We start from the raw sequence: 26,314 nt of genomic DNA on the forward strand, positions 1-26,314 counted from the left end.
GCTGAATATTACATGAGATACTTTATTAAATTTCTAGCAATTTATTAGATTTCTAGCAATGAAAATGTTTCAGAATATGTAGTATTTCATTCCTGACCAGATTTCATTGACTGGAATTTAGTGTTCACTGCTTTACAATTCTTTGTTGTGCTACTGTGATTTAACAAAATGTGTTCCTACTTTGGCTTTTTCTTTTCATCTTTTTTTTGTTTTTTTTCCTCTTCTGTTTTTTCTCTTCGAGCACCGAAAGGAGTAACCTATCGAGCTTTTGCTGGAGGATGTTATAAATGAAAATTTAGTAACCATTCCATCAGCTTTGTAACCTGGGCGAAGTGATGTGTGCATGGTAGGGGATTTTTAGGGAAGACTTCAAGTGTGGTTGAAATTTGTCACTGAAAGAGAGCTTCCACCTTGGCTTGCTCTCATTTCAATTAGTATTTATCACCTAGTGTAAGTGTAGATGTAATACAGGTATTTTGAAGTTTTGGAGCAGAAGATTTAGAAATACTTGACCTACTAGATTTGCCTTTTCACTCACAAATGCCAGTATATAGCACAAATAATTGATTTATTTCTTTATCAGGGTAAAAATGAGATCTTTGCCGTTACAGCAAATATCATTCTTTAAATAGCTCTCTGACATATCATTCCCCCAACTGTCTACTTCAGAAAATAAATCATTAAATTAATATTACAGTGACTTTTTTCCCCATTACATTGTCATCATTGTGATTGCACAGCTTTTGTCACACTTACTGTGGGTTTAGGGTTTGTAACTCTGTGACAGCTGTTGTCTTACTTTGCAAGGAATTACAAAACAGCTTGTAAATGACACACATAAGGTTTCTTAATAGAAGGCTGTGTGGAAACACATAAATAGTCTTGTGGTCGTGCTGGCCCAGGGGGCAGCTGTAGTACCTGAGCACATTGGGCTGAGGTGAAATGAAAGTTTAGGAAAAGCGTAAAAAAGACTTCAGTTCAGAGAATATGGGATAGCTAAAGAGAAACAAAAGGATTCAAGCACTCTTCAGTCAAGGTGCCTACAAAGAGCTGAGTGATTTTTTTTTTTCGTGGCTTGGATTTTATTTATGTTATTTCTCAAACTGAGCAACTAAAATTGCTGAGGAAAAATTGTCTCGTGAATTAACTAAGAATAAAGTAGAATTAAATATCCACTTCCTATTACTGGTCTTAAGCATCCATTTTTATTTTACTAATGGTAGTTTTTGTTCCATGCTGCTTTAAACCATACTGGTTTAAAGCATTTTTCAGGCCAAATGTAACTTAAGAGTAAAAGTTTTGTTAGAGCATGACTTAAATGTTAAAAAGAAACCCCAAAACTGAAGTGTTTTGTTGCTATATGATTGTATCAAATGCATAGTTTGAAAATCACTCCTGCATGTGTTACTCCTTGTACTATCGAGAAGTTGTGTTGCATTGTTCTTGCCTCTGACCACACTGAAAAGCATTTACCCTGTGAGCACACATCACTTAACCAGTTACAAAGAGAGATAAAGGAATCTATAAATTTTGCATTTACAAGATCCTGCACCGAAGGCATTGTAAGTTACTCTTTCTGGGCACCGCAGGTTCGAGCAGCACTGATGTTAAAGAAAACCGCAACGTGGACAACGTTCCCCCCAAGGACAGCGGTGGGCAAGGTGCCGGGGAGGGGACGCAGCTCCCCAACGGCGCTGGCAGCAGCAGCAGGAAGCGGCCTTTGGAGGAGGGCAACAATGGCCACTCCAAATTTCGCCCGAAGAAGAGGAAGAAAACGCCCGGCCCCGTTCTGCCAAAGAATGCCCTGATGCAACTTAATGAGATTAAACCTGGTTTACAGTACAAACTCCTCTCCCAGACAGGGCCAGTCCATGCCCCCATGTTCGTGATGGCAGTCGAAGTCAACGGGCAGGTATTCGAGGGCTCTGGCCCGACGAAAAAGAAAGCCAAGCTTCATGCCGCCGAGAAGGCTCTGCGGTCTTTCGTCCAGTTTCCCAACGCCTCGGAAGCCCACCTGGCGATGGGGAGGACTCTGTCAGTCAACACGGACTTCACCTCTGACCAAGCGGACTTCCCTGACACCCTTTTCAACGGGTTCGAAACACCGGTCCCTTCCGATGCTTCCTTTTACCTGGGGTCCAATGGGGATGGGTCCTTTAGCTCTAGCGTGGACTACGGTTTGCCGTCATCTGCTGTAGCCAGCAGCCTTTCCCAATCTCCTCTCCCCGCACCACCGCCCTACCCCTCCGCCAGCGGGAAGAACCCCGTCATGATCCTCAACGAGCTGCGGCCGGGCCTGAAGTACGAGTTTCTCTCGGAGAGCGGGGAGAGCCACGCCAAGAACTTTGTCATGGCCGTGGCAGTAGACGGTCAGACTTTTGAAGGCTCGGGAAGGAATAAAAAGTTGGCAAAAGCTCGGGCTGCTCAGTCAGCCCTGGCATCCTTGTTTAACATGCAGCTGGACCAGACCCCATCTCGACAGCCCATTCCCAGTGAGGGGCTCCAGTTACACTTGCCCCAGGTAAGAAGCCCTTTGGGTTTTGTTGATGTCTTTGGGTAATGGCCAAGAGTATCCAAGTCGTGTATTTGGTCAGCCTGAACAACATTTCTGCTGTTTACTCTGCTTCTGCAGATGTGTGTGTGCATATATATATATGGATATGCATGTATATATGTATTAGGTGATTTATCCACTTATGGATTCTGACAATTGCATGAGCTCTTTGTGTTCCATGAGACAGAGAGGAGGCTTTGTTGCTGATGCTTTCAGCCTTGATCACGTCACGTAAGAAAGCACCAAGCCCAGCGCGGTGCCAGCTTGGATTATGGTTTGTGCTGAGGAAAGATTGAATCCCATTTTGCTCATCTTAGGCAGCAAGACTTAGATGGAGTTCAAGTCAGAATTACTGCTTTAAGTAAAATTATTTGATATGATGGTTTCTTAGCAGAGAAAGGAAATTGTTCTTTTCTGCAGACTGAAATTGTTGGCATTAACAGAGCTGAATAATGGAAGTCAAGGACGGATTAAGTGAGGCTAATTCTGTCACCATGTATTTCCAGTGTCTAAATCAACGACCCACTCGCAGTGGGTGTATCTAAGACTTGTGGTTAAACAGCTGTTATCTAAAAGATTGTGTTCGAATCAAATTAAGTGAATGTAAGTTACCTGGGCAAGTAAATCTGGATGAGAAATAGTTCAAGTCAAATAACCAATGACCTAGGGAAAGTATCAAACACACCAGGCATAGACCAGAAATTTGAAGTAGCTAGAATGGAGAAATTACAATTTTTTTTTTTTTTTTAATGAAGAAAAATTCTCCTTTATTTGCTTTCCTCTGTCTCTCTCCACTCAAAGCACAGTAATGGTGCTTCAACTGCCCTCTTTCTCCTGCACGTGTTGGGTCATTTTAATGATGATATAGGCCTGTCTGAATGCAAATACTTGCCTGTGTCCCTTTTTTGCAACTTTCGATTAGTTTATTATGAGAATTTCAAGGCTTTGACCTTTTCTATCTCAAAAACATTGCTTTAGATTTCATTAAAATTACAAGGTAGAGGTCTGATTTGATAATAGGGGGTTGAAGAGTGCATGTAGATGTCGTGACTATTTTAAGTATGTTGCTTTCTCAAAATGCATGGACAATATACGCCGTTTAAAAATTCCTATATGCTTGCTTTCTAACGTTGCACAATTACAGCATTATTGATGAATGTTTCCTGCCTTTGCAAATATCCAGGATCATGTTATTTCAGGTAGTCACAGTTTCTTCAGCAGTCAGTAATTTCAGACTGTGTTCTGTGCTGTGCTTTTAAAAGTAGATTTGGCCCCAGACACCAAAAAAAATTCCACTGCAAGCAATATGTGTTACTGGTTCTTGAATCAGGAAAATGATGAAAGTAGGGAAGTGGAAAAGAGCACAAGGTGAGCCATGAAAGAGGTGTCATTCTCGGAAGGTGAAGTTGTTTGAGCCCAGTGTATAACAGCTTACACAGCCCCTTTTCTTTAAGGGGCTTCGTGCTGGGCTTTCCTGTCTGCACTTTGCTGTGTTGTATTACTCTGCTTGTAATTATAATTAGCTGTGAAGTTACTGGAGTTATGTCAGGTCTGTTACATATTAGTGATTTTGGTCTGGTATGTATTAATGATTAATAAGGGATTTAAGTATTTCTGGTGGTTTTGGGTCCTGCTTTATCTTTTTTTTAAATCTGTGAGTTGTTTTATTTTTTTTAGAGTGTTTACTCAGGATGTGTAAAGATGTTAAATTTGGAGATAACCCCGAAGTGCCAAACATTTGAGAGTACAGGAATCATGTAAATGAGGATATAACCCAGAGACCAAATAAAATGCTGATTGGGTTGGAAAAAAATGGAAGCTAGAAACATGCAAGGAGAGGAAAAATCCAAATACCAGATGCTTAGTGGAAATAATAAAAGTACGGCACGGTTGTGCCGATGAACATGTCGGAATTGACTGCCTGGGTGACAGGTTCAAAACCTGCCTGTAGCTGGTGTGTTGATTTGTGGTGCCCTGTGGGGAAAAACCAATGGAGCAGAGGAGAGATGATCCATTGGTGTCCGTGAGTATCGGCTGAAACACGTATCTGTGACCCCACACCTCCCGGTTAGCTGCAGGCGCTTCGGAGGAAACCAGATGCAGAAATACACGTGTGGGTATCGGATGGTACGGAAGGACAGCTGATAGCAGACATCAGCTTATAAACCGGACGTGGGTGTAATCTCACCCTCTCTAGGGCAGGTGATCGAGGTGCTGACCCCATGGTTTAATACGTTTAAAACCAGTCTCTGCAAGGCGAGCTCATCTACTTGCTTACACCTTGACCTTTTGCGAGGGATGAAACGGTGTTGCTTGTGGTGAGGAAAATCCCTTTGCTGGGAAAGGGAGTTAAAGCCAGTAAGTCACTCAACATGATATTAAAACTGACCCCAGTACTGATCCTTCGGGAACACCACTGGTGACTGGCCGCCAGCTGGGTTCCCTTAGACGCTCCCTGCTTCCCACGGTAGGCCATGGGGGGTCTCACTCCTCTGTCAAGGGTGGGCTGGTGCTGTCCCTAAAAGTATTACCTCGGCCAGTACCAAATGCCTTGATAACACATGGGGAACGGGCGTGTTGGTAGCAGTACTTCCCCCTTACGTGCTTCTAACCTCCCGCAGTTTGTGTCTCAGGGAGTTCCTCAGCTAGGAACGGTGTCTTTCCATCTGGGAATCCTTAATGGGTTATTGTAGCGAGACCGCGAGAGCTGGGAACGCAGCTGCAGTATCAGAAGCGGAGAAAAGACCTTGAAACTGGTACAGACATTCCTCAGTGCTGGCTAAGAACTGATCAGTGCTGCTCCCTGCATCCAGGAACACAGCTTTCTAGCAGCCACAGTAAAGAGAGTTAACCCTTTCCTGGCTGAACCCAGCACATCCCCCATTAATTTCAACACTCTCTGGACCATCTGTAATCGTTTAGCTTCCACAGCACCTCGTAGCAGCAAGTTCCACTCTTCAAGGATGTGTTGCGGGAAGAAGAGTCTCATCTGGGGTGTTCTGAAGCGCAGCACGCATCCTGCTGTGCCCTAGGGCACTCGGTGACTTCCACTACTCTGGCGTTGCTGGAAAGGGTTTCCATCCAACGGTAGGAACCTGCTGCTGGAGGTAGCCTCTTCAGGCCACCGATGACCTCTGTTAGGAAAAACTCTGTATAAGCTTTATGATGCTATTTCCCAGATTTCCTCAAGCTGTTTATTTAAAAAGATAGCCGATTAGTCAGGATGCAAAGAGGTTGAAATTTGAATTGTAAACACAGAAGCTTAAAAATAGGGTTATTTAGATTAGTGAAAGCTGGACTACCGTGAGAGAAAGCCACTTGTGCTAGACAAATAAGCAGTGTAGCTGCAAATGGAATTGATTTTAAAAAATCCACTGGAGGGATTACTTTTAATCACTCACCTGATTGCGTTACAAATTGTTTGTCCTGTGTACATCATTGTGGACACACGCTGAAACAAAATGTTAAGCAGAAGGAAGGAATGAGAACCAGTACTGCAATGGCTGCTCGTCCTTGAAGTGCTGCGTTAATCCTGGTTCAGCCTGGGGTGAGGAGAAACTGTAAAAGTTTTCAAATACAGGAAAGACATGCAGATTAATGAGGAAAATGAGTGAAGATCTGGGCAAGCTGCTTCTGCAGAGGTACCGAAGAGCTCTAGGGAGTTTATTGCAATAGGCTGCTTAGTGTATACAGGAGGATGAGAATGTAACGGGTTCAAACCTAACAAAAAGGTAATACTCTCTGTGTTTGTGGGAATCAGTGAGTAATAGGTTGCAATAATTGCTGTGGAATTGTAAAAGATACATTTGCATCAGCAGGGAGAGAGTCTGCTACCAGGTAGCAGTTCCTTTAAATAAATACAGGAAACTTCGGAGCACCAGAAAATAATTACCCCGTTTTATTGGCATAGATATGTTTGTACCTTCTCTGAATTGTGTGTACTGCTCACTGTCAGAGGAGAGAAAACGGACCTTGATTTTTACCTGCTGTGGGCTCTGCCACTGCTCATCAGCTTGTGAACGTTCACATAAGCCCTGCGCTGTGATGGTGAGAAGGAATGAAGCAGAGAGAGAACTTTGTTCCTTGGAAGGATGACTAGAGCTCCAAGGAGAGCACAGAAGGCTGGGAGGTCTTGGGCCAGGTCCCCAGTGAGAGCTGCGAGCTGCCAGCCCACGCGGTGCCCCTGATCCCACTGTCTCTGGTTCCAGCACGCGCCACTCACCAGCGTTCCTCCAGGGTGGTCTCTCTGGCCTGCCAAGGGCTTCCTTCGGATTCAGACTGACCTGAACTTCACCAGCTTCGGAGTATTTTAGAACGTGGATGGTCAGGGGGGTTCTGCTACAACAATGCTGCAAATATTAACCAAAATCAGTCTGTTTCAGCAGAAAAGTGAGTTCAGTGTAACTTCATCAGAGAAAGGAACAATGCGCCCAAAATAGCTGTGAGCTCACATGCCTTAACGAGCCAACTGCCAGCTATTTTAAGTCTTTCCTTTTTTGAATTGCCCAACTTTGAATAATGGTTTATTGCACAAGTGGGGGTAGAGAAATTGTATGTCAGATGTTAGGGGACTCACTGGGATGGCGAGTCACAAGTTCAATTTCTGTTCCAATTTATATTTACTTATATGAAAGGGAATAGGGTCAGAACGAGAAGTGAGAGATCCCTACCCAGGCTGGTCAGTGGCCTGGGCTTGGTGTGGAGACAGCTTCAAGTTCTTGACTTTGAGATGGGGACAGCAAGGACATCGTTTTAGGTCAGTAAGTCATGTTCCTGGTGCTGCAGTGGGCTGCTCATAGCCTGCCTTATTCCCATCCGGTCCATGCTTTTAGGGACTCTTAGCTATATTAACGTAATAGCCATCTAGAAGAAAAGGCTGATTCTTCTAATTTGTTAGGTGAATATTCCTATAAAAGACTAAAACCTTAGTATTTAAATCTGTAGACATTTAATAAGGTTTATTGCTCACCACCCGCATGCTGTCATGCACCTTGAGTATCAAATGGAATAAAGCGATCTTTAACATATCTGCCTATTTTCTGGCAGTGGTTTCCCCCCCTTGCCTACAGTTCCTCCTGTACTGTTTGCATCTCTAGTGGTCGTTCTGACTCGATGGAGTTCTGCTTAGTCCTTCTTATCAGCTCTCCCCAGCGTCTGGCTTCATGTTGATTCAAGCGTTTTTAGGTTTCCTTGCCAGCAGCTTAGTTCCGCGCTGTTTGAGGTGCAGCCCCCTCCCATCCTTCTGTGCCAGCTTACGTCTTCCCAGAGGGACTCACCATGTTCTCGCTTGTATACCAACACCACAGTTTCTCCTGCTTCGTTCATTATGTGGAAAAAAAAAAAAAAACCAAAACAAAAAACCCCACAAACACCTTTTTGGGAAAAGCTAATGTATCCACCCTGTAGACAAGCATCCTGCCCGATTGCTGTTCAAGTAGCCCTTCTGTCAGCAGTACTGGCAGGGAAGTTGGCCGTGGGTTTCTTCCCAGAAACACCTGGCAATTTCGGTTCCCAGCTCTTGGTGGGAACCTCCTCGAGCCAGCCCTGGTTCACCCAGGGGATGTGTGATCACGTGGGTAGATCAGCCTCCGTTTGTCTGGGCAGATGAGGGTCTGCGTAGCGAGTGTCCCGTGTTTGGTGACCCTGGAAGCAGTGTTCCTCTGTGTACCTTGACAACTGGTCGGTTTTTGGTTCAGGATTTTGGAATTGCCACTTCTGATGTGTGCTGGACTTTGTGTTTTTGTCCAGTCCGAGCACTGGAGAAGACTCCTCCGGGTGCCAGTCATGATGCTTACTGGTTTTTGGAGGAGGGGTGACCCATCTTGTTTACTACCTGGATGGCAAGCCTTTCTAGCAGGCTACAAAGCCTCTCTTTGTGGATAAGGTCCATCCCTATCTCAAAAAGTTTGTTGCACTGGTTCTGCAATAGACTTTACATTGCCTGGTAGCTTGTCGGCTGCCAACTGTTTTCTCCTGTCCAGCACATTGTGATGTAAGGTAGAGAAGAAAAACATATATATTGCCGAAATGAGAGCATAAAACTTGCAGCTGGGAAGCAGTACCTGTAATTATGCAGGGGGGGCTGTGGATAAAACACTGGAATGAGGACTCTGTTTCTTGTCCCTGCGGTGATCTGCCTGCATGGCTGCAGGGATGTTAATCATTTAAGCTTTTTGTGTATTAATTTTCCATTTCTAAAACCAGAGTGATAATGAAACTGTTGCTCATTACCTTCCTTTTGTATATTTACCTTCAAGTTCAGCTTTCTGCGTTAGGTAAGTACTAGCACAATTAAATGCAAATTTTGTGCTGCGTGCTCACGGTGCTGTCAGAGCACAGATTGTAATGCAGTTTTGGGTCCAGCAGCAGAAAGACCTTCTTTGAAAATCATAGAATCGTAGAACAGTTTGGGTTGGAAAGGACCTTTACAGGTCATCTGGTGTCTGACCAGACATGTTCGTAGCTTCTGAGCAAAACTGTGATCCTGAAAAATCTCTCAGTCTGTTGATAAGAGTTTCTGAGTTGCGGTGCATTCAAATTCGTCCCAAAAAAATGTGTATTTTCAACGTTAAGTGCAATTGCAAAACATTGAGCGAAGCTTGGTGCACATGTGACCCCAGTCAACCCGGACTGCTGGTTCCCGTCCCCAGTCAGGTGCTGGAAGAAGCTGCTGAGCTCTGAAATCATGACACCCGAGCTTTGATTATTGCTTCCTTGGCTGCTAAAGTTTTTTCAGAAGGAAGTTAACATTGAGAGCTCCTCCACGTTATTTCTAGGCTGTCAGTTCTCATGAACATTGTTAAGAAAATGTTGGTGTGTCAGGCGGGCAGTCTTCAAACCCTCTTTTCCTTTTCTTTCTTTCTTCTGACCCTGGCAGTCTGATTTTAGACTTGATGGTGACCAAGAGTTTGTGCCGTTTCAAGTGGGTGCCTCCAAGCTCCCTGTACTGCCACCCTGTTGATTCACCTTGGAGGGGTGAGAGTGGTCATCTTCCGTTACTGAGAGCCCAAAGACGGTCTGTAAGCAGAAGACTCTCAGCCACGAGCATCCTTTTGGGCTTGATGAAGTTGTTTGCATGTCTGTTTAGCACCACTTTGGATGCTCTTGGGTGTCTGAGACATCTTCACAGTGCTGGCAGGTGTGACATGGGGCCTGTGTCCTTCTGGTGTGTCAGCCTGTGGGCCAGACGGTTGCCCTAGACATCTCGGATACTGCTGGGTGCCAACACACAGAGAACCAGATTAAGCTCTTGATACCTGGCACTCCAAGACAGGCACCTGAGCTCCCTTCCTGGGCTTGTCCGCTCCTCCTCTCCGGCTGCTGGTCCCAGTGCTGGCAGAAGATGAGTGGGGATGGGCTGCCCTGCCTCTCCTGCCAGCCTGGGGACCAACATCACACCATCTAATGTGTAACTTGCCTTTCTCAGCTGCTCCTCTGCGAGCAACCAGCTGTGCTAGCAGTGCAGCCTTATAGATTGCCCTGGTTTCCAGTTTCTTTTCAGGTGAAAATTCAAGAACTTGATCTTGACTCATCTTCTCTAGCTGTTACAGTTCCAACTGCCTCAAAAACAGCAGGTGAGGTTAGCTGCAGCGTTGAACTGAACCGTCATTCAACAAGAGCAGGACTGCTATTTTGAAGTTTTCCTTGAAATTAGAATTTAGCCCCCCTTAAAGTCTGACCGACGTTGCCTGCTGACCCTGCTGGCAAGATCCAGCAAGGCTGTGACTGCTACTGTTCAAGCTTTCCTGAAGGTGAAAGAGGAATCCTTCCGAATTTTGAGGTAGTTTATTTTGGGGTTCACACTGAGATTTTCTGTTCCTAAATTTATATATATCTTGTAAAAATAAGAAACCGAAAGTGTTTAACCAGTGTGGAAAACAGATTAATTTTATTTATTTATGTAAGAGCTACATTATTAATCTGATCGTTATAAAGGGCTTACGTGTTAGTTTGAGGACCCTGGGTTTTGTACTTCAATCTTCTTGTTGGGTCCAATGTTGAGGATACTGAAATCATGCATTTTGAGGTTTGAGCCTGAAAGCACAGACTTCTCTGTTTATCCAGTTGTTCTCCAAAGCCTCAAGTGTTCATAACGGTCGTGAGCATTAGGTACTGTGATGTTTGGCTTAGGGCTGCCTGGCCCTGTTTTAATAGACGTGGGGCACAGAGAGCTCTGCTTCCACCTGCGAGTGTTCAATATGCCTGACAGTTGGACCCAGGCACCTCCTTGGCATACTGCTGATGCCTCAATGTCCAGTCATTGATTTTAATTGTGTCAAATAATTTAAAAGCGTGCATCTTTACAACCTAATGCTGCAGTGATTTTGAAATTATTTGGTTTTCTAATGTGCGTTTCTGTGTGATCCTACAGGTTTTAGCTGATGCTGTTGCACGCCTGGTTGTAGATAAATTCAGTGATTTGACAGAAAATTTCACATCTCCACATGCACGTAGAAAAGTCCTTGCTGGAATTGTCATGACAACAGGTAAAGGGGAAAAAAAAAAAGTACAATTTTAACTGCTTGAATAAGAGAGCTCTGTTTGCATTCTAGGAAACTATCTTATTTCAGTCAACCAGCATCGAAACATACTTTTACTATTTCATCTTCAGGGTGCACTGAATACACCAATTAAATCTTGGCTAAAGATAATTACAGGAAAATTAGACCTGCATAATACCTCCTGTTTACATGGAGTTCCTGTCTTCTACCCGATTGAGACAACTGAGAGAACTCATAGTCTACAGAATACCCGTACATGTACCTTTTAAAATCATGCAACTTGTTGAAAGTAAATCTAAACTAAATTCCACCGCATCAGTCACCCAGATGGCATTCTTGGGTTTTGGCATATTGTCTAAGAAATTACGCTTTCTTTCCAAGCTTTTAAGGTTTTGCCTTTGGCTGAGTTATTCTTGCTCTATTTTATTCTTGGTGCTTTGTGTCTCCGTCGTTGTAAAGGTGTCGGAGGAAAGCAGCGTGTGCTTGGGCAGCTGACACTGGCGTGTGTGTACAAACAGCAGCAACGCCGCGGCGCTCCGATTGCTGGCACGAGATCTGTGTTCTGCCAGAGCACCCAAAAAGTTCTGCCCTAAGCTGATCTGCATCCACTCTGCTGCTGAATTTTCCTCAGGCTATGATTTACTTTGCTCGTCAATCCATCAGAAGCCGTGATGGGAGATTCATTTTGGGCCTGTCATGAAATGGCCCCCGTTAGTGGTAGGAGTCAGACGGATATCGGAGATAGATGTGCAGGCACCTTGCTGCTGAGCGGCCTTCACGCAGCATGTGCCGTGGGCATTTTTCTTGGCCCTTCAGGCTGCACAGTAGCTTTCCTTGGTGATTTGGGCAATGCCAACCCTCTCCTCCCGTGGGGAATGTTTGTAGGGGCCTCCTCCCCAGAGCAGACGTCTCCTTGCTGAGGTCTGAGGATGCTGGGTAGGGTAGATGACAACTGCGTGCTCTGGAGGCAGGGGAGATGTGAGGAACATGCTATAGTTTTATTTGATATATTTTGTGATATTTAATGGTTTTTAGTGTATTTAGTCCTGTGTCCACAATTCCCAAAAGAGCCATGTGACCAAAGAATTAAGGCTTAATTAACATGTGCATACATTTTGATTAACTGAAGAAAGAGCTTTACACAGAATTAGAAGTCATATTTGCATGGATATGTGTCTGAGGAACCTCTGGAATTAGGATGAGCCCATTGCAGAGCCTTGTGTTGTTGCGTGAAGCGGCTCCTTGCTTCTCCATGGCCTTCTCCTGCGGGCAGGACGGGGCAGCTGGGCTCAGGTTCATTTGTTTAAGGCCATATGTTTCATCAGGAGTGACTGCTCAAGCAGTCCATGTCTCAATTACTCAATTACCAATTCCCTTGCTAATCACTAGTTATGCCACTTGTATTGGCACTGCTGTTGTGCAGCCCTGTTGTGCAGCCACGTGGTTATGGGAGCATCCTCAACTCCAGGTGCTTGTGGTACGTTGAAAGTGCTAGGTTATTTGTGATTTTAATGGTATCTTCTTCCTGAAATTTCGTTTTGCAGGTACAGATGTGAAAGATGCCCTGGTAATAAGTGTTTCTACAGGAACAAAATGCATCAACGGTGAATACATGAGTGATCGTGGTCTTGCATTAAATGATTGCCATGCAGAAATTATATCTCGTCGGTGCCTGCTTAAATTTCTGTATACACAACTAGAGCTTTATCTAAGGTAAGCTGGAGGGAGAGGGAAGATGACCTGATCCTGTGGAGCTGAAAAGGTGTCTGTGTAAAACATCTGTCTTAATTATTGCAACGTGAAACGCTTGTCCTGTTGCATTAGGATGTTTAAATTAGAACTCCAGCCCTTTGCCCTACAGTTTGACTTCAACCAGGCGTGTGTTCAGTTCGGTGTCAGTCATGAGAGGGAGGAGAGGAAAAATAACCGGGGATCGTTTTGTAAACTGTAAACATGTAAATCAAAATAATCTCAAGTGGGTGAAAGGGTGATGGTGTTTCATTTGCTGGTAAGTGCCATCTGGGGATGTCAAGGGCTCTTTATTCCTTTTCTTGATGGTCTTTTCATCTTGTTAATTGTAATAACTTAGATTTATACTATTAAATTTCCAGACATCCTGTGTTGGCTTTTAATACCTACTAAGACCACCCGGCTTATTCACATGTTAATGTCTGTTTTGACTCTGGCTTTATTCTCGGTTTCAGCAATAAAGAAGATCAACAAAAATCCATTTTTATCAAATCGGAGCGAGGCGGGTTTAAGCTGAAGGAGAATGTGCAGTTTCATCTCTATATCAGCACCTCTCCCTGTGGCGACGCGAGGATTTTCTCACCGCACGAAGCAGCACAAGAGGGTATGACGGTGGGACTACTCAAGCCAGGGGGTTTAAATTGTTCTTTCAGCATGTACTAGCGGCACAGTTAAAATTTAGGTGTCTTCTTTCCCTTTAGTGTAGATGTGTGTTAGACCAAGACCTCTCCAAAAGTAATATCTGAGCTGTTCTTCCGCTATGGTAGGAGTTGAGTACAGACTGATCCACTGTGGCCTGAAGAGGCTGAATGCTGGCCGAGATAAGCCCGTGGGTCAGGCCCCGTTTGTACGGAACTCACCGAACCCTGTCACTGTTTCCATCTTCCGACGGTGGTTGTCTGCCCGCCCCTTTCTTCACCTGCCCGTTAACTTCATTCTAACGCAGTAACATGTGGAACAGAATGGAAGAGCTACCTGCTGCGTGCTGCTCCTTTGTGGAAAGCTTGGTTTAAGAGCAAGTGGGTTTTAGAAGACCGTATTTGAGAGATGTCTGATGCTGTAGCTAGTTTGCTGTGAACAACAGAAATTGTTACTCAGGCCAGCGGTTACGCAGGCAAATACCCTCTTCTTGACGACTCTTCTTGTCGTAATGCTAGCTGTAAAACTCTTGGAGGGTGTTTCTCAGCTGATTGTAAGCTATTCTTGTCGTTTAGATCAAGGGGACAGGCACCCAAACCGCAAAGCGAGAGGACAGCTACGGACAAAAATAGAATCTGGGGAAGGGACCATCCCCGTGCGCTCTACTACCACTATCCAAACCTGGGATGGCGTACTGCAAGGAGAAAGGCTGCTTACCATGTCCTGCAGTGACAAGATTGCGAGGTGAGAGATCCAGTGATTGCCTTCTTTGCTACTGCCTGTTATTGCGGAACAAGAAAGGAGGGTTGCGTGGTGCCTGCCGTGGGCGTGCAGGTTATTGATGGGCTGATATAATTGCTTAAATGGGGGTGACTGTAACGCCAGTGATAAAGCTCTGTTTCTTCACCTGCAGTTGGTGTTAGACCTGCTGATGTCTTCAGAGGCAAGGTGAAACCATTATCAGTCCAGCCACTTCAACTCATAACAGCTTGGTTTTGTATTTATAGCACTGGGGAGGAAGCAGAGGAATGCTTTCGTTCTTTTTTTTTTTTTCCCATCCCTAAATAGTGTAGCATTAGCAAAACAGTGCAATAAGTACATTACGATAGTTATATTTGGATAAGTTCCTCTGATGATGCACATCCCTGCCCCATCCCTAGAAGTGTCCAAGGCCAGGCTGGATGTGGCTTTGAGCAACCTGGTCTAGTGGAAGGTGTCCCTGCCCATGGCAGGGGGGTTGGAACTGGATGGTCTTTAAGGTCCCTTCCAACCCAAACCATTCTATGATTTTATGATATCAAAGATATCTACATTTTTTGTGGATAGATTTAGACTTGTGTTCTTTAATATAGGGAAAAAGTGTTCCAGTTAAAAAAAATCTTAACTGATGGACACTCAGAACTCTACAATTATTTTTAATTTTGGTTAAATATTTTTGTTGTAATTAAATATTTTGTTTCTAATAATAGTGCTTTTATTTATATTTTATCCAATTCCTACTTTGTTGTCCTATTTGACAAAGATTGAAAGATTTAATTTTTATTTTTTTTTTCCCCAAAATCATAAGTGGGCAAATAACTACCCCACAAATAAAATAAGCAGCAGCACGCTTTACCAAGTGTCAGAAGTTTTAACAAGCAACGTACGTTTTTGAAATGAGTCTATGTGTTTTCAGCCTCTGTGTTCTTTCAGAATAGATGAGAAATACCAAGTTTTTCAGCTGATGATAAATTAGTTATTTTTTTGATTGAAATAGGTCTGCTGTTTTGTCAAGTCAGAGCTAGCCTGATGTAAGATGTATTTAAGTGTATTAAGTTGGAACTGTTCTTGTGAACTTGGTATCAAAAATACAGGAGGAAGGTTATGTAATTGCTTTGTTCCTCTAGTCCTGTCTCAAGTGATCGGCATCTCTACTGAAGGAAGACGTTTTTCTTTAGTTTAAATCCCCCTGACATAAATGGATAGGGCCTTTCAGAAACTAGGACAGTGGGTTGTTGAAAGGTAATTCTGCAAAAAATGGCATTTCAGTTTCTTTCATAGTATTTTCAGTAAAATTCACCAAATTCCACAGCTTCATGCTAGGGACTTTTCTCAACCACTCGACATGGTTAATCATGCCACATGCGTTTGACTTCTTTATCGCATCATCATTGCTGTTAGTGCAGATGAAAAAATAAAAAAGATGACAGTTGTTGAGCTAGAACACATTTGACTGTTTTGTTGATTTTGTGTGATGCAGAACAGAATCCATCTCTCGCTTGCGTAGCTAGCTGTCACCTCTCCTTGGGGCTAATGGGAATAATTTTGTTTGTGCCAGTGAAGGAAGCAAATAGAACCCCTTGACACAGAACAAAGACTGTATGACGGGTAAGGAGGCCCAAATTTTCATATTCTTTTTTTCTTTCTTTTTTTTTTTTTTTTTTTAAATTTCCCTGACACTTATGACCATGTTTTGTCCATTTACATTTGAAAGAATGCATTGCTCTGTAACATCCAGCAGCCAGTCCTCTAGTATGCTTGAGCCCTGTGAATTTCCACTGAGCTTTCCCAAAGGTTCACGGTTGCAGCCTGGAATAGACGTGGATAAATTCGGGGTGTAGGATTGCACAAGCAGGAAAACTCCTTGTATCTGAACAGCCTCATCTGTGTGGATTATATGTATAATCCAAGCCGTTGTTTCCACCTGCGGGCACGTTGTTGCAGTGTGCTGTCTAGCGCCCTCCTGAGCCTGGTAGGAACATCCAAGTCAAACTGCAGAAACGTGGAAAGGCCATGAGTGTAATCCCATTTGGGTCAGAAGCATCAGAACAGGATTATCCTATCGTGTCACTGCTGGTGGCACTGCAGTGTGGTGTTAGGGTGGTGTCTGTGACCAGAGTAATTGTTTTGGGATATTAATATACATGCATTTGTTTTAAATGTATCCTAACCTTGTTCCATGGTACTTGACGATGTCTATTTTGGTCATTTTCCTTTTGATGTGTTTTTTCCACCCACATTCATTTTAAGTTTCTTGGCTTGAAATAATTACTTAACTTCTCATGAAACATTCCCATTGTGGCTAATGTCTCTGAGAAGAGCAATATATTTTTCCACTCCATTTCATTGGTAGGAAGGCTGTAGGAGTTGGGAAGAGCTTTAACATCAGGTCGAGTTGTTAAAAGGGAAGTCATTGGTGCTGTTCTACTCTAACAAAGGGCAAATACTGTTTCTGATAATGTTCTGTGTGAAAGAACATCAGGTATCCGTGCACTGGCTTCGTTTTGTGCTTATTCAGTGTGCGAAATCCGAATGGAAGTTTGTAACCCGATATATTTCCCCAATGGCTTGGTCTTCTTGACCTACCACCTAGATTTTTGGGAGTGATGAAGGTGTACAAGCACATCTTAAAATCCTACGCATGCTCGCTAACGGCTGCATGTTCTGCAGCTGTGTCCGTGCCCATCCAGCTGCCTTTGAGAGTTATTCCTCAGTGGCAAGCTCTGTGATGGAGCCGGCGTGGTTTCTGAACAGGAATAGGAAGAGCAGTTCCCAACCCGAGTGACAGCGGCCGCTGTGAATGTATTTGCTTTGACACGTGGTGGCTGTGTGACACCTCGGTAAAAATCCTGGGGAAAGTGGTAGGAAACCGCTGCCCAGGAAGCGGCATCTAAATAACCAGGTGTAGCATCACGGAACCTCTCAAACCAGTGGCCTGAGCCGTGACCCAGGCTCACTGGTGTGCAGCAGATGCGGCAACAGCAGGAGAGCTGGGACAAGTCAGGGCGGTGTGGTTGCCCGCCTAGGTACGGCTACAAGGGAAAAGAGATGCGCCTGTCTCTGATTGCAGATCTGACCTCGGGATAAATAAAAAGATGCTTGCGAGGAGCGCTACTGTCAAAGGCCGTGGAGTTCTTGCACTTAGGGTTCATAGCCTGGGCTGATGATGTAGCCGAAGCTCTGACTCCGCTCCACGTGGAGATGTTGCTGCCTCCTTACGCCGTGGCTCCCGAAAGGCAGGGGCTGGTCGTAGAGATCCAGTTGATCTCTTAAGGAAACAGAGAGGAGTTGGATTTAAAATCAGAAGAGAAACCAGATTGCAGTTAGAATGAAGCCAGCTCTGCCCGTGCGTTCTGCCAGGCGACGAGGGTGAAGCCCAGCTAGGTGGGTGGGCGCAGGAAGCGGGGCCCGGCCTGCCCGCTGCCAGTCCGAGCTGAAGGAGCAGCTCTAAGTGTCCCTGCACAGGAACGATGAACCACGACAGGCTTTGAATTGTAAACACTTGCTTTTGTCAGGTGTTGCATCCGATCATAAATACAACTTTTTTTTCTTTTTTCCAACAGTAATCTCTCATTTTGGTATTTGCAGGAGGCTATTCGTTTTCCTGCAGCGACTTCTGACACCAGTTCCATGTGCACACCGCTGTAAACACAAGGCGAAGTGGTTCGCCCCCTCCGTACTGCTGTCTGCAGGATAATTATTGGCAGGTTTTTTGGCAAGAGGTGCACTAGCACACTATGGAAGTGCTGCTGCAGAGTTAAATTTTACTTGCTTTTTCCTGTATTAAGGGTTGTGAAATCAGCCTTACGCCATGAAGACCTTTTAGGATAGAGCACTGTTACCCTTGCCTCTGAGCCTAAAGCAGAAATGTGACAGCACAGCAAGGAAGAGAGGGCTCCTCTTGGTTTGGTGTTGGTCTCTGGTTTCTCTGCCCTCTTTTTTTCCATGTAGTGGGACTGGGAACAGCAGAAAGGTTGAGAAAGTGTCTGTCCTCCAGGTTGTTATCTATAGGTTCCAAGTGGTGAATAAGGAAACCAGCAGGTATGATAAATGTGTAAAATTCACATTTCCCCAATGCGATGCTCTTCTATAAAACCTCAGGCGAGCTCACTACGCAGAGTATCCCCTGTGTAAGCAGTCAGGGGTTGAGCGCACTTTACGTTCACGGATCTGCAAAGGCCGTGGTTGGGGTTTAGTCAGTAAAGGTGATGAGATGTAGCGCTTTGAAAGAGCGTTTCTCTGGATGCTCAAGCACAAGATGAGCTTGTAGATGAGGTAGAGGACATGGCAAAATCATGGTGACAGGGAAACATTGGTGTTTTGGTCTCACTGTAGCTAAGCATGCACGGGGAGCTTTAAAAGTGGGGATAGAAGGCACCCCAAGCCATATTCCCAGGAGACATCTCAGCAGTGTTTCTGAATTGAAGTAGGTTTTGGTTCACTCCTGGAATTTTTCAGAGGGCTTAATTTTTCATGCTAAACAAAAATACTCAGTGGAAAGCAGAGTTTTTATATAAGAAAAAGACTTAGAAAAGATGATCTGCTGTTACAACTTTGGTGGAAATTTCTTCAAAATCATAACCCTGATACCAAATAAGAGAGCCGCATGTAATTATGCATCATTTCTTCCTCAGTGCAGTGAATGTATGAAAGTATGAAATGGTAAGGGGTTTAGAGAGGAATAAGAAGAGGTGCTAGAAGGATACATGTTGTAAGTTGGTCAGGGCAGATGTAGTTTGCTGCTCCTGACACAGTCGCTCCATCTTGCCTGGTTATCGCGTTGCTCAGCGGAGTGGCCCAGCTGAAATCCTTAAGAATATCTGCAGGAAAGGAGTGTCGTTTGTCCAGTGCCTGTTTCCTTTCTAATAGCAAGCTCACTCTGAGCAGTGTTTGGAAGTCTGTTTTCAGTGTTGTGTTCTCTGATGGAGGTTTTAGGAGACTCCCAGCACCCATGCCCAAGTGCTGCATCTCCCTGCCTTTCGGCAGGGGTCCCGCCGTTGTTGGCAGAGCTGTGAACCTCACAATACAAGGCCAGAGTTTGGGGTTTTCTTAAAAAGAAAAAACCCTTGAATCGTGCCACTGACCTGACTATGGAGAGCTGTGCAAGCAATGAGATGAGCAGGCTGAGGAAGATGAAGTTGGCGATAGGCAGAGTCCTCTTCAATCAGGTTTGGTGCTGGGGAAATAAATGTTGGGGTGCAACTTTACACTACAGCAGCAGCAGATTACAGCATCTTCACCCTCCTTATGTTTTTTAACTGTTCAGAGCTGCTCAGTGGCCAGATAGTCAGATGAAGGTAGAATTTCTTTTACCTTGTATGAGCTACTGCTGCTTTTCTGGTACGTGTAGTGGTGGGAGCTCTGAACCTCCTAATCCAGGTGCTAGTAAGGGCTACTGTGGTGTGTCTGCTGGCCTGTCTGAGGAAAAAGGAGAGCTGTGGTTTTGATTCGCAGCTTTTGTTTCCCTTCTCGTGCTTAGGTGTTTTTCTAATTACTGCTTGAAGAGCTTTAGAAATTCTGTTGCCTCATCAAACATGGTAGGGCTTAAACACCACCTCAATGAGCCCCTGGTAGAGAGTGAACCAAACTGCTTGGTGACTCTGAATGACATTCTGTCTTGCAAAAGGCCAGTTCAGGATGAGTAAATAGGCCTTTGTTTGCACTTTATGGCATCACGTCAGGTTGCCTTTCCTTGAGCTGTGCATCACTTGCAGAACTGCAGAGTTGAAGTTGGAAGCGTACTGCAGGCTGCTGAACACGCGGCTGGCAGGCATCCCCATCCACACCAGGTTCCCCAGTTTCCCTGGCATTAGACTAGAGAGGGAGAGCTGTTGAGGCAGAGCTGTTCAGCCCAACAACTGTGGTCGTAATCAGCTGCTGAGTAAATCACCATTAACTATAATGTGATCTAGACCCCCAGCCCAAATCAAGGCACCTGTAAGTGGTGACAGTCTGGACCTAAATCCTGTGGCTCATGCTTTATATCAATACAAAAGCTTGCATGTTCAATGTCAGTTTTATTTTGAAGTTTTTTAAAGGTTGTGAAAGAAAATTTCTTGTAGTAGCTTAAAACCAGCATGCTCAGAATATGTAAAATACTGTCACAGGAGGCATTGGTTTTATGCTGAGCTCAGATAAGTGTCTCAGATTTTTCCCTGGAGAAGCTTTAGATGGGAGGGTGTCTCCCTGCCTGCTGGTGTGTTCCTCCCCTTTGGCAAATCTCTTTTCTACACGCCTTACTGTGGGCCTTTCAGCATCACCGCTGGCGTGATGCAGCATTCCTATATTCTGCTCACACTTGTGTTTTAGTGCCGTTCTGTTGCAAACGCGGTGCCGTTTTCCAGCTTTCGTGGTGAGAAACATTACCGCGCGGGTGCAGTCTGCTCTGTGATCTGCCCAGCAAGACTGGACCCGAGATGCGGTCGTTTTACGTGGGAGCATGGCATTTTTGCCCACGGCCAAGGCAGGAGAGATTTAAACTGCTGAATTTGTGATGGGAGAGTTGTTTTCCATCACCGCTTTCTTGAGCCATCAAAGGCTCATACGTGAGTACTGTGCTGCAGCCAGGGTCCGTCTGCTCCACTGCGGTGTGGAAAGGTTCATTTCTGTGTTCCAAACCACATCTGAGCCTCGGAAGGTTGGAGTTTGTAAGCCAGATTTAAGTCGCTTCAGTCATTTAACCCTTTTCTGCTACTATTTTTAACATGAAGAAAAAAATCCTTTGCTTGATCGTTTCACTGGAAAGGCATCACTGACTTTCAAGAAAGTTTTCTGGAGTGAATTCAGCTCTTTCCGCTCTGCACCTCGCAGTTTGTAGTGAAATACTGAATTTGGTCCATTAACTGTAAAAGAAGTAATACCAGTTCATACGGTTCATCTTGCAGAAACTTGTTCAGGTGTCCAAACTCCTCCTCCTCTTATAATCCAAAGAAGTTGAGCAAAGCAAAGTTCAGCTTTCATTTCTGCGCTGGAGAAGGTCACCGAGTGTGCGCAGAACACAAGCTCTGGAAACGAGGCTGAAGGGTCTGGCAGAGGTTGTGGTTAGGGAGCTGGGTCTTGCCAGAGGGATGCTTTGGCCTTTTTAAAAATGTCCATCCGTCCCTCAAGTGCTGTTTGTGAAAAGCGCGTTGTGCGTCCCTGAAGGAAGCGCGGTTTGTGTGTCTGCGAGTTTCAGGTACAGTCGTAAGACCGCAGTTTGCAGTGCTTAGTCCTGAATCCTTTCCAGATGTTTCTCCCATAGTATCATCTGTGTCTGTAGCAGTCCATATGCTTCTCTATGCTTGATGTAGGTAATACTGCAAGTAACAAGAAAATACTGTTGTGATTCATTTGGCACTTGGAATACCTCTGTGCTTACGAACTTCTAGTCGGGGTGAGGTCCTCAGAAAGGCATCTTGGCTAGAAGATAACTAGAAAGATAATCTTCACTTGATATCTTTACTCTGACATTTGGTTGCTGATTGTATTTTCAGTGCCATACAGAACGTGCCTTTACTCAATGTACAATATGCCTTATTTTTTATTAGCGCAGTATTTTTACTCATTCATTAAGGCCAGCTTTTTTAGCGACAGGTGAGTAAGCTAATGCACATTGCCTCCATTGTCATCCTCAGTAAAGACATGCAAAGAAATTGTTTCCTTGGATTGCAATTTTCGATTTACCCTTTTTTTTGGTTTGTTTTTAATCAGTTTGCAAGCCTTGCAGCCAACACAGGTGGTTCAATTCATGCGCTAGGGAAGCGCTTGTGCTGTAGAGTTTCTAGCCTGAAATGATGATGAGGTGTAGCCATGCCATCCCAGCACAAGCTGCAAGAAACACTGTTAGCAGCGTCTGAGTTCCCTGTTTTAGGGAAAACAGTGCCTAAACAGCCAACCCAGTTTAGGATGGGCCTTTCAATAAGGACAACCATTGTGCATGAGCACAAGAGCTTCCATTGTGCCCATCTCTTTTGTTCAAGCACCAAAAGCAACTTCCCTGCTGTTTGTGTCTGGGTGTTGCAGTTGCACTCAAGTATGCTATTTTAATAGTGCCAAGCTGTTCACAAGCATACCTCGGAGGCAAGGACAGAGAAAATACTCTGCAGGAGGCTTTGAGGTTTGAGGAAGTACTTTGTATGACTATTACATACAGATTGAGAGCCAAAACTTGATCAGCTGACCACAGCTACAAAAAAGCCTTTGGTATTTTGCTCTTCTGCATGCTGTATCCCTGCCACCAGACCTGATCCAACGTAGGTCACAGCAGTGCAGACAGGGATTTATGGCTGGAGCCTGTGAAGCAGCTAAAGTGAGCAAAGGCTCTTTGCATATTTTCAGACTCGGTTTTCTCCCTGCCTGTGAAAATTGCAAGCAACTAGAGACGTCCTTTCCGGCAGCAGGATGTGGACAGTGTGGGTAGGGTGTCAGGGACAAGCTTTCCTGTACGGTGCTGAGGTCTTGCCGACACAATCCTTCTTGCCTTCTGGAAAGAATGGTTTGCCCACTGCCAGGGATCTCTTGGAGGCATCAGCTACTGTTTCTGTTGGCAAATGCATCACCAGACACGTCGGTCGGGAAGTAAAGTTACAGAGTCTGCTCCTGAAGTGGTTGCTGACAGTAGACCTGTTGCTATAGGTCATCTTACTCGTGATTTTATGGAGCATCACATAAGCCTGATCTCTGAAATCCTGGCAGGTGTCACAGCTATGCTACCATAGTCATGTGCTGGTCAAAAGGAAGAGTTGAAAGTCTGGTCCGTTGTGATTGACTGCTGTTATGTCTGGCAGATGTTACTTGTTCCATTAAAAAGAAAGTGTTTTTTTGTTTTGTTTTGTTTTGTTTTTCCCTCCCTCTTAGGTGGAACGTATTGGGTATTCAAGGAGCCTTACTTAGCCTCTTTGTGGAGCCAATTTACTTCTCTAGCATCATCTTGGGGAGTTTATATCATGGGGATCATCTATCCAGAGCCGTATACCAGAGGATAGCAGAGATAGAAGATCTACCACCTCTTTATACACTCAACAGACCTTTACTTAGTGGCAAGTATCTAATGGAGAAGGCCGTGCCGGTAACTTAAGTCTGTTCCAGTAGCAATGTGATTTTGCAGTTCTCAAAACCTTGCAAATTATGTACCGTGAGTAAACTGCTTTCTGGTTACAACAGAGAAGTTACAGTCTAAACCTAATATAGATCCTCGGTCAGAAGGACCACAGCAAGGACCCTTTGTGAGTTAAATGGGGTAAGGAACTGGGGTATGAACCTTTGGGTGAGGTTTCACATAATTGCTGTCTGGAGTGTGCCCCAGCAATATGTGAGGCAAGTTGAAGGGCCCTGGCTTAGCGAAATCTCTTCCCGCCCTTGGAATCGCGCGTTAGCTCTCACTGTCACTTCTCTTGCCACTGCAGACGCCGGTTGAGCAGCCACGTCGTTAATCGGTGGACACGTTTGGTTCGCAGTCAGTACGCAACAAGAAATGGGGGGGGTGAGCACCTCAGCTGCCATTGGTTGTGTTTTCTTTGTTGGATGCAGCTTTTACTAGCGCGGCGGCACCCAGCTCGTTCGCATGACCCCGTAATGTTTTAATGTCCATTCTGTAGGTTAAAGCACAAACGCTGCGTTCGGAGCCTGGTGGAACATTCATTCTTTGAGAGTATTTTTAATGGAGTCTTAAACAGCTCCGGCAGCAGCGTGGCACACCCCAGCCAGTGGAGTTAGCGGCTGTCTTCTGCAGCTGCTCTTGAACACGTACGCACGGTTCTTGGGCTTTGTGCTGATCCTAGGCTCTGCTGAGGCCAAGAGGAATGGCAGTGTTTGAATGAACAGGTCGTAACTTCTGACTGCGCTGTGACCTTCCAAGGACGGTTCTGAAGTTTCTTAAATTCTAAAACAGCTAGTTACGGTAGTGCTGGGAAAGCTTTAAAACCGAAATCTCTTACCCTCCTTCTCACTGGGTGCGTTGCTTTGTTCTGTAGAGCTTGGCTTTTGACATGTGTCTGTCTATTTTGCAGGAAACATCCCAAACAGCTCAGTGTTTTAAAGCATGTTTAAAGAGTGACATGTTTTTTTAAAACAGATTTAGGGAGGGAGCGGGGAAAAGAGCCTATTGAACAACGAGCATTTCTTTAGATAAGAAAGACAGTTAATAAGGATTATCTGAACTAGGACATGTTAAAATGTTAACTAATGTATTTGTCCTTACAGTAGCAAGTAAGTAACAGCTACAGTTACCAAAATTAAGTTGCTTTATGGGCACAGTAGCTGTACGGACTGTTTCTGCTTGATTTTGTCACATTTTTGTCAGTTCTTCAAGACAGCACGTTTGGGGTGGGGTGGGAGGAGTTTTTGTTACCCTTTTCACAACATATAATAGTGCCTTGTCTTCTTAAAAATAATTTTTCTGCAATATTGACATCATCTCTTTTCCGTTGAACAGCACCATCTATTTAAAACAGTTCAGCCAGGACTTGCTGAGCAGTAGAGGGGGTTCAGAAACGTTCTCAGCTCTTGAGTTTTCATGAAGATACACGTCTAAAAAATGTACAGGAAACTTGTTTGAGAGGTTGGGCAGAGAATTGTCTTCATTTTCTCCTGCTGGTTCAGGCTTGAAAGCCAGCCTTCTGGCCCATGCTGTTGGGTTCAGCTGGGGCACGTGCGTGGCCAACCCATCTGCTCTTTGATTCACACATCAGACGGCGTGTTCTTAGCTGGAACAAACACTGCAGAAATACCTGTCCCCGAGTGTGTGTTCCTCCTGGCGCCGCGCACGCGGCTGTGTGAGCGTGACTCACTTCCCCGCTGTCTCACCTGTTCAGCTGAGAATGTACTGTCAAAACTGGGGTTGGTTTTCCCTCTCATTAAAAAAAAAAGAGCGAGCTTTATATCTGCAGGGACAACTGAATTAAGTCAAAATCAGTCTGAGTTGTTATCTACTGCTAAAATTTGTATTTTCATCACATTTCTTTTCTCACAGGAGATTTTCTACTTACACCTCTTTTTGCCAGCAAGTTAAATGTAACTGTGTATATCACAGTAGCTGATTTTTCAGCTAGGGCATGTGGGAAACCCCCGTGTTGATAGAAAATATTACAATATTAATACAGGCAAAGTTGTCCTTGTTCTGACGTCTGGTCAGTTGATAGTTTCTTATGCTTTGGTTTCCCTAGAGCTTCCCATGTTTTACCAGAATATTGTCAGAAATTACAGTGTGGGTGGTTTTGACCTGTTCCTTGTGATGCTGCTGACAGGTGTTTCTTATTGTGATTCTTGGATGAAACACCCCGCAGCAGTTTCACATCTGCCAATTATCTTGTCGCCAGGATAAGGACTGTCTCGGGTAAGACCAAGATCTTCTGGTAGGATCCATCTACCCCAGTACTCTCTTTCCCACAGGTAGTTAGGCAGTGAGGAAGCAGTAGCCTCTGCAGGTACCTCTGGAGAACTGCAGCAGTAATCTGGGGATCAGGGATCTCGGGTCAGATATTGAGAGTCCTTGTGATTAGAAATCTGTAATGGATCTTTCATTCGTGAGATGCTTTTGGTTTTTGATCTCGTTTAAATGTTTTACCATCCACAGACTCCTTTAGTAAGGAGGGCTGTAGGACTTGTAAAGATCTGTGCAATGGAATTTCTTTTCTGCTGACTTCATTAGATGCTCTGCATGATACAGGCTATAAGCAGTTGTCGTGGCACTCAGTTTTCTATACCTCTGCAATATTGCTACATATTTTTTGCAAGCTGAAGAGTCCTCATGGGCTTTGTTGCTCCCTTGTGTGGAGGCCCTCCCACGTAAGGATTATCCCTTCCATTTGTGTTTTTGAGCTAGTGAGACCAGAGCAGCGCCTGATGCTCAAGATGAAGCGGCAGCATCGATTGTGATCATGATGGTGCCATCATGATATTCTCTTCAGTCCCATGATCCTTCAGTAATAATTCCCAAAAGTCACTTTGCTTCCGTTGATCATTGATATAAGCTTTTGGTAGAACTGAATATTAAACTCATCTCATTCCTGAATGCTAATACCCAGCTGCAAGTCCAGCACTCCTTACGCAGAATTGCTTTGGTTTTTTTATGTATTACCTTTATTTAAATATTACATTATTTATCTGTGAGGAATTTCATCTGCCTTTTTACTGC

The 26,314-nt window shown here is 44.5% G+C and overlaps 1 protein-coding gene across 3 annotated transcripts in view; it reads left to right on the forward strand.

Annotated features, from left to right (window-relative positions):
- The window catches only part of ADARB1 (adenosine deaminase, RNA-specific, B1), a 35,530-nt gene that overhangs the window by 4,620 nt on the left and 4,596 nt on the right, over positions 1-26,314 (forward strand). For 2 of the 3 annotated variants that reach the window (XM_010161454.1, XM_010161453.1), the window contains exons 2-7: positions 1,590-2,521; positions 10,926-11,040; positions 12,600-12,768; positions 13,260-13,408; positions 14,019-14,187; positions 23,038-23,219. In XM_010161454.1, coding sequence (XP_010159756.1) covers positions 1,590-2,521; positions 10,926-11,040; positions 12,600-12,768; positions 13,260-13,408; positions 14,019-14,187; positions 23,038-23,219 — 1,716 coding nt within the window. Of the gene's footprint in view, positions 1-1,589; positions 2,522-10,925; positions 11,041-12,599; positions 12,769-13,259; positions 13,439-13,961; positions 14,188-23,037; positions 23,220-26,314 lie in introns of all 3 variants that reach the window. The other variant, XM_010161452.1, reaches the window with a different exon arrangement.

Source organism: Eurypyga helias, unplaced genomic scaffold (assembly GCF_000690775.1).
Source record: "Eurypyga helias isolate BGI_N326 unplaced genomic scaffold, ASM69077v1 scaffold6771, whole genome shotgun sequence".
Taxonomy (NCBI): Eukaryota; Metazoa; Chordata; class Aves; order Eurypygiformes; family Eurypygidae; genus Eurypyga; species Eurypyga helias.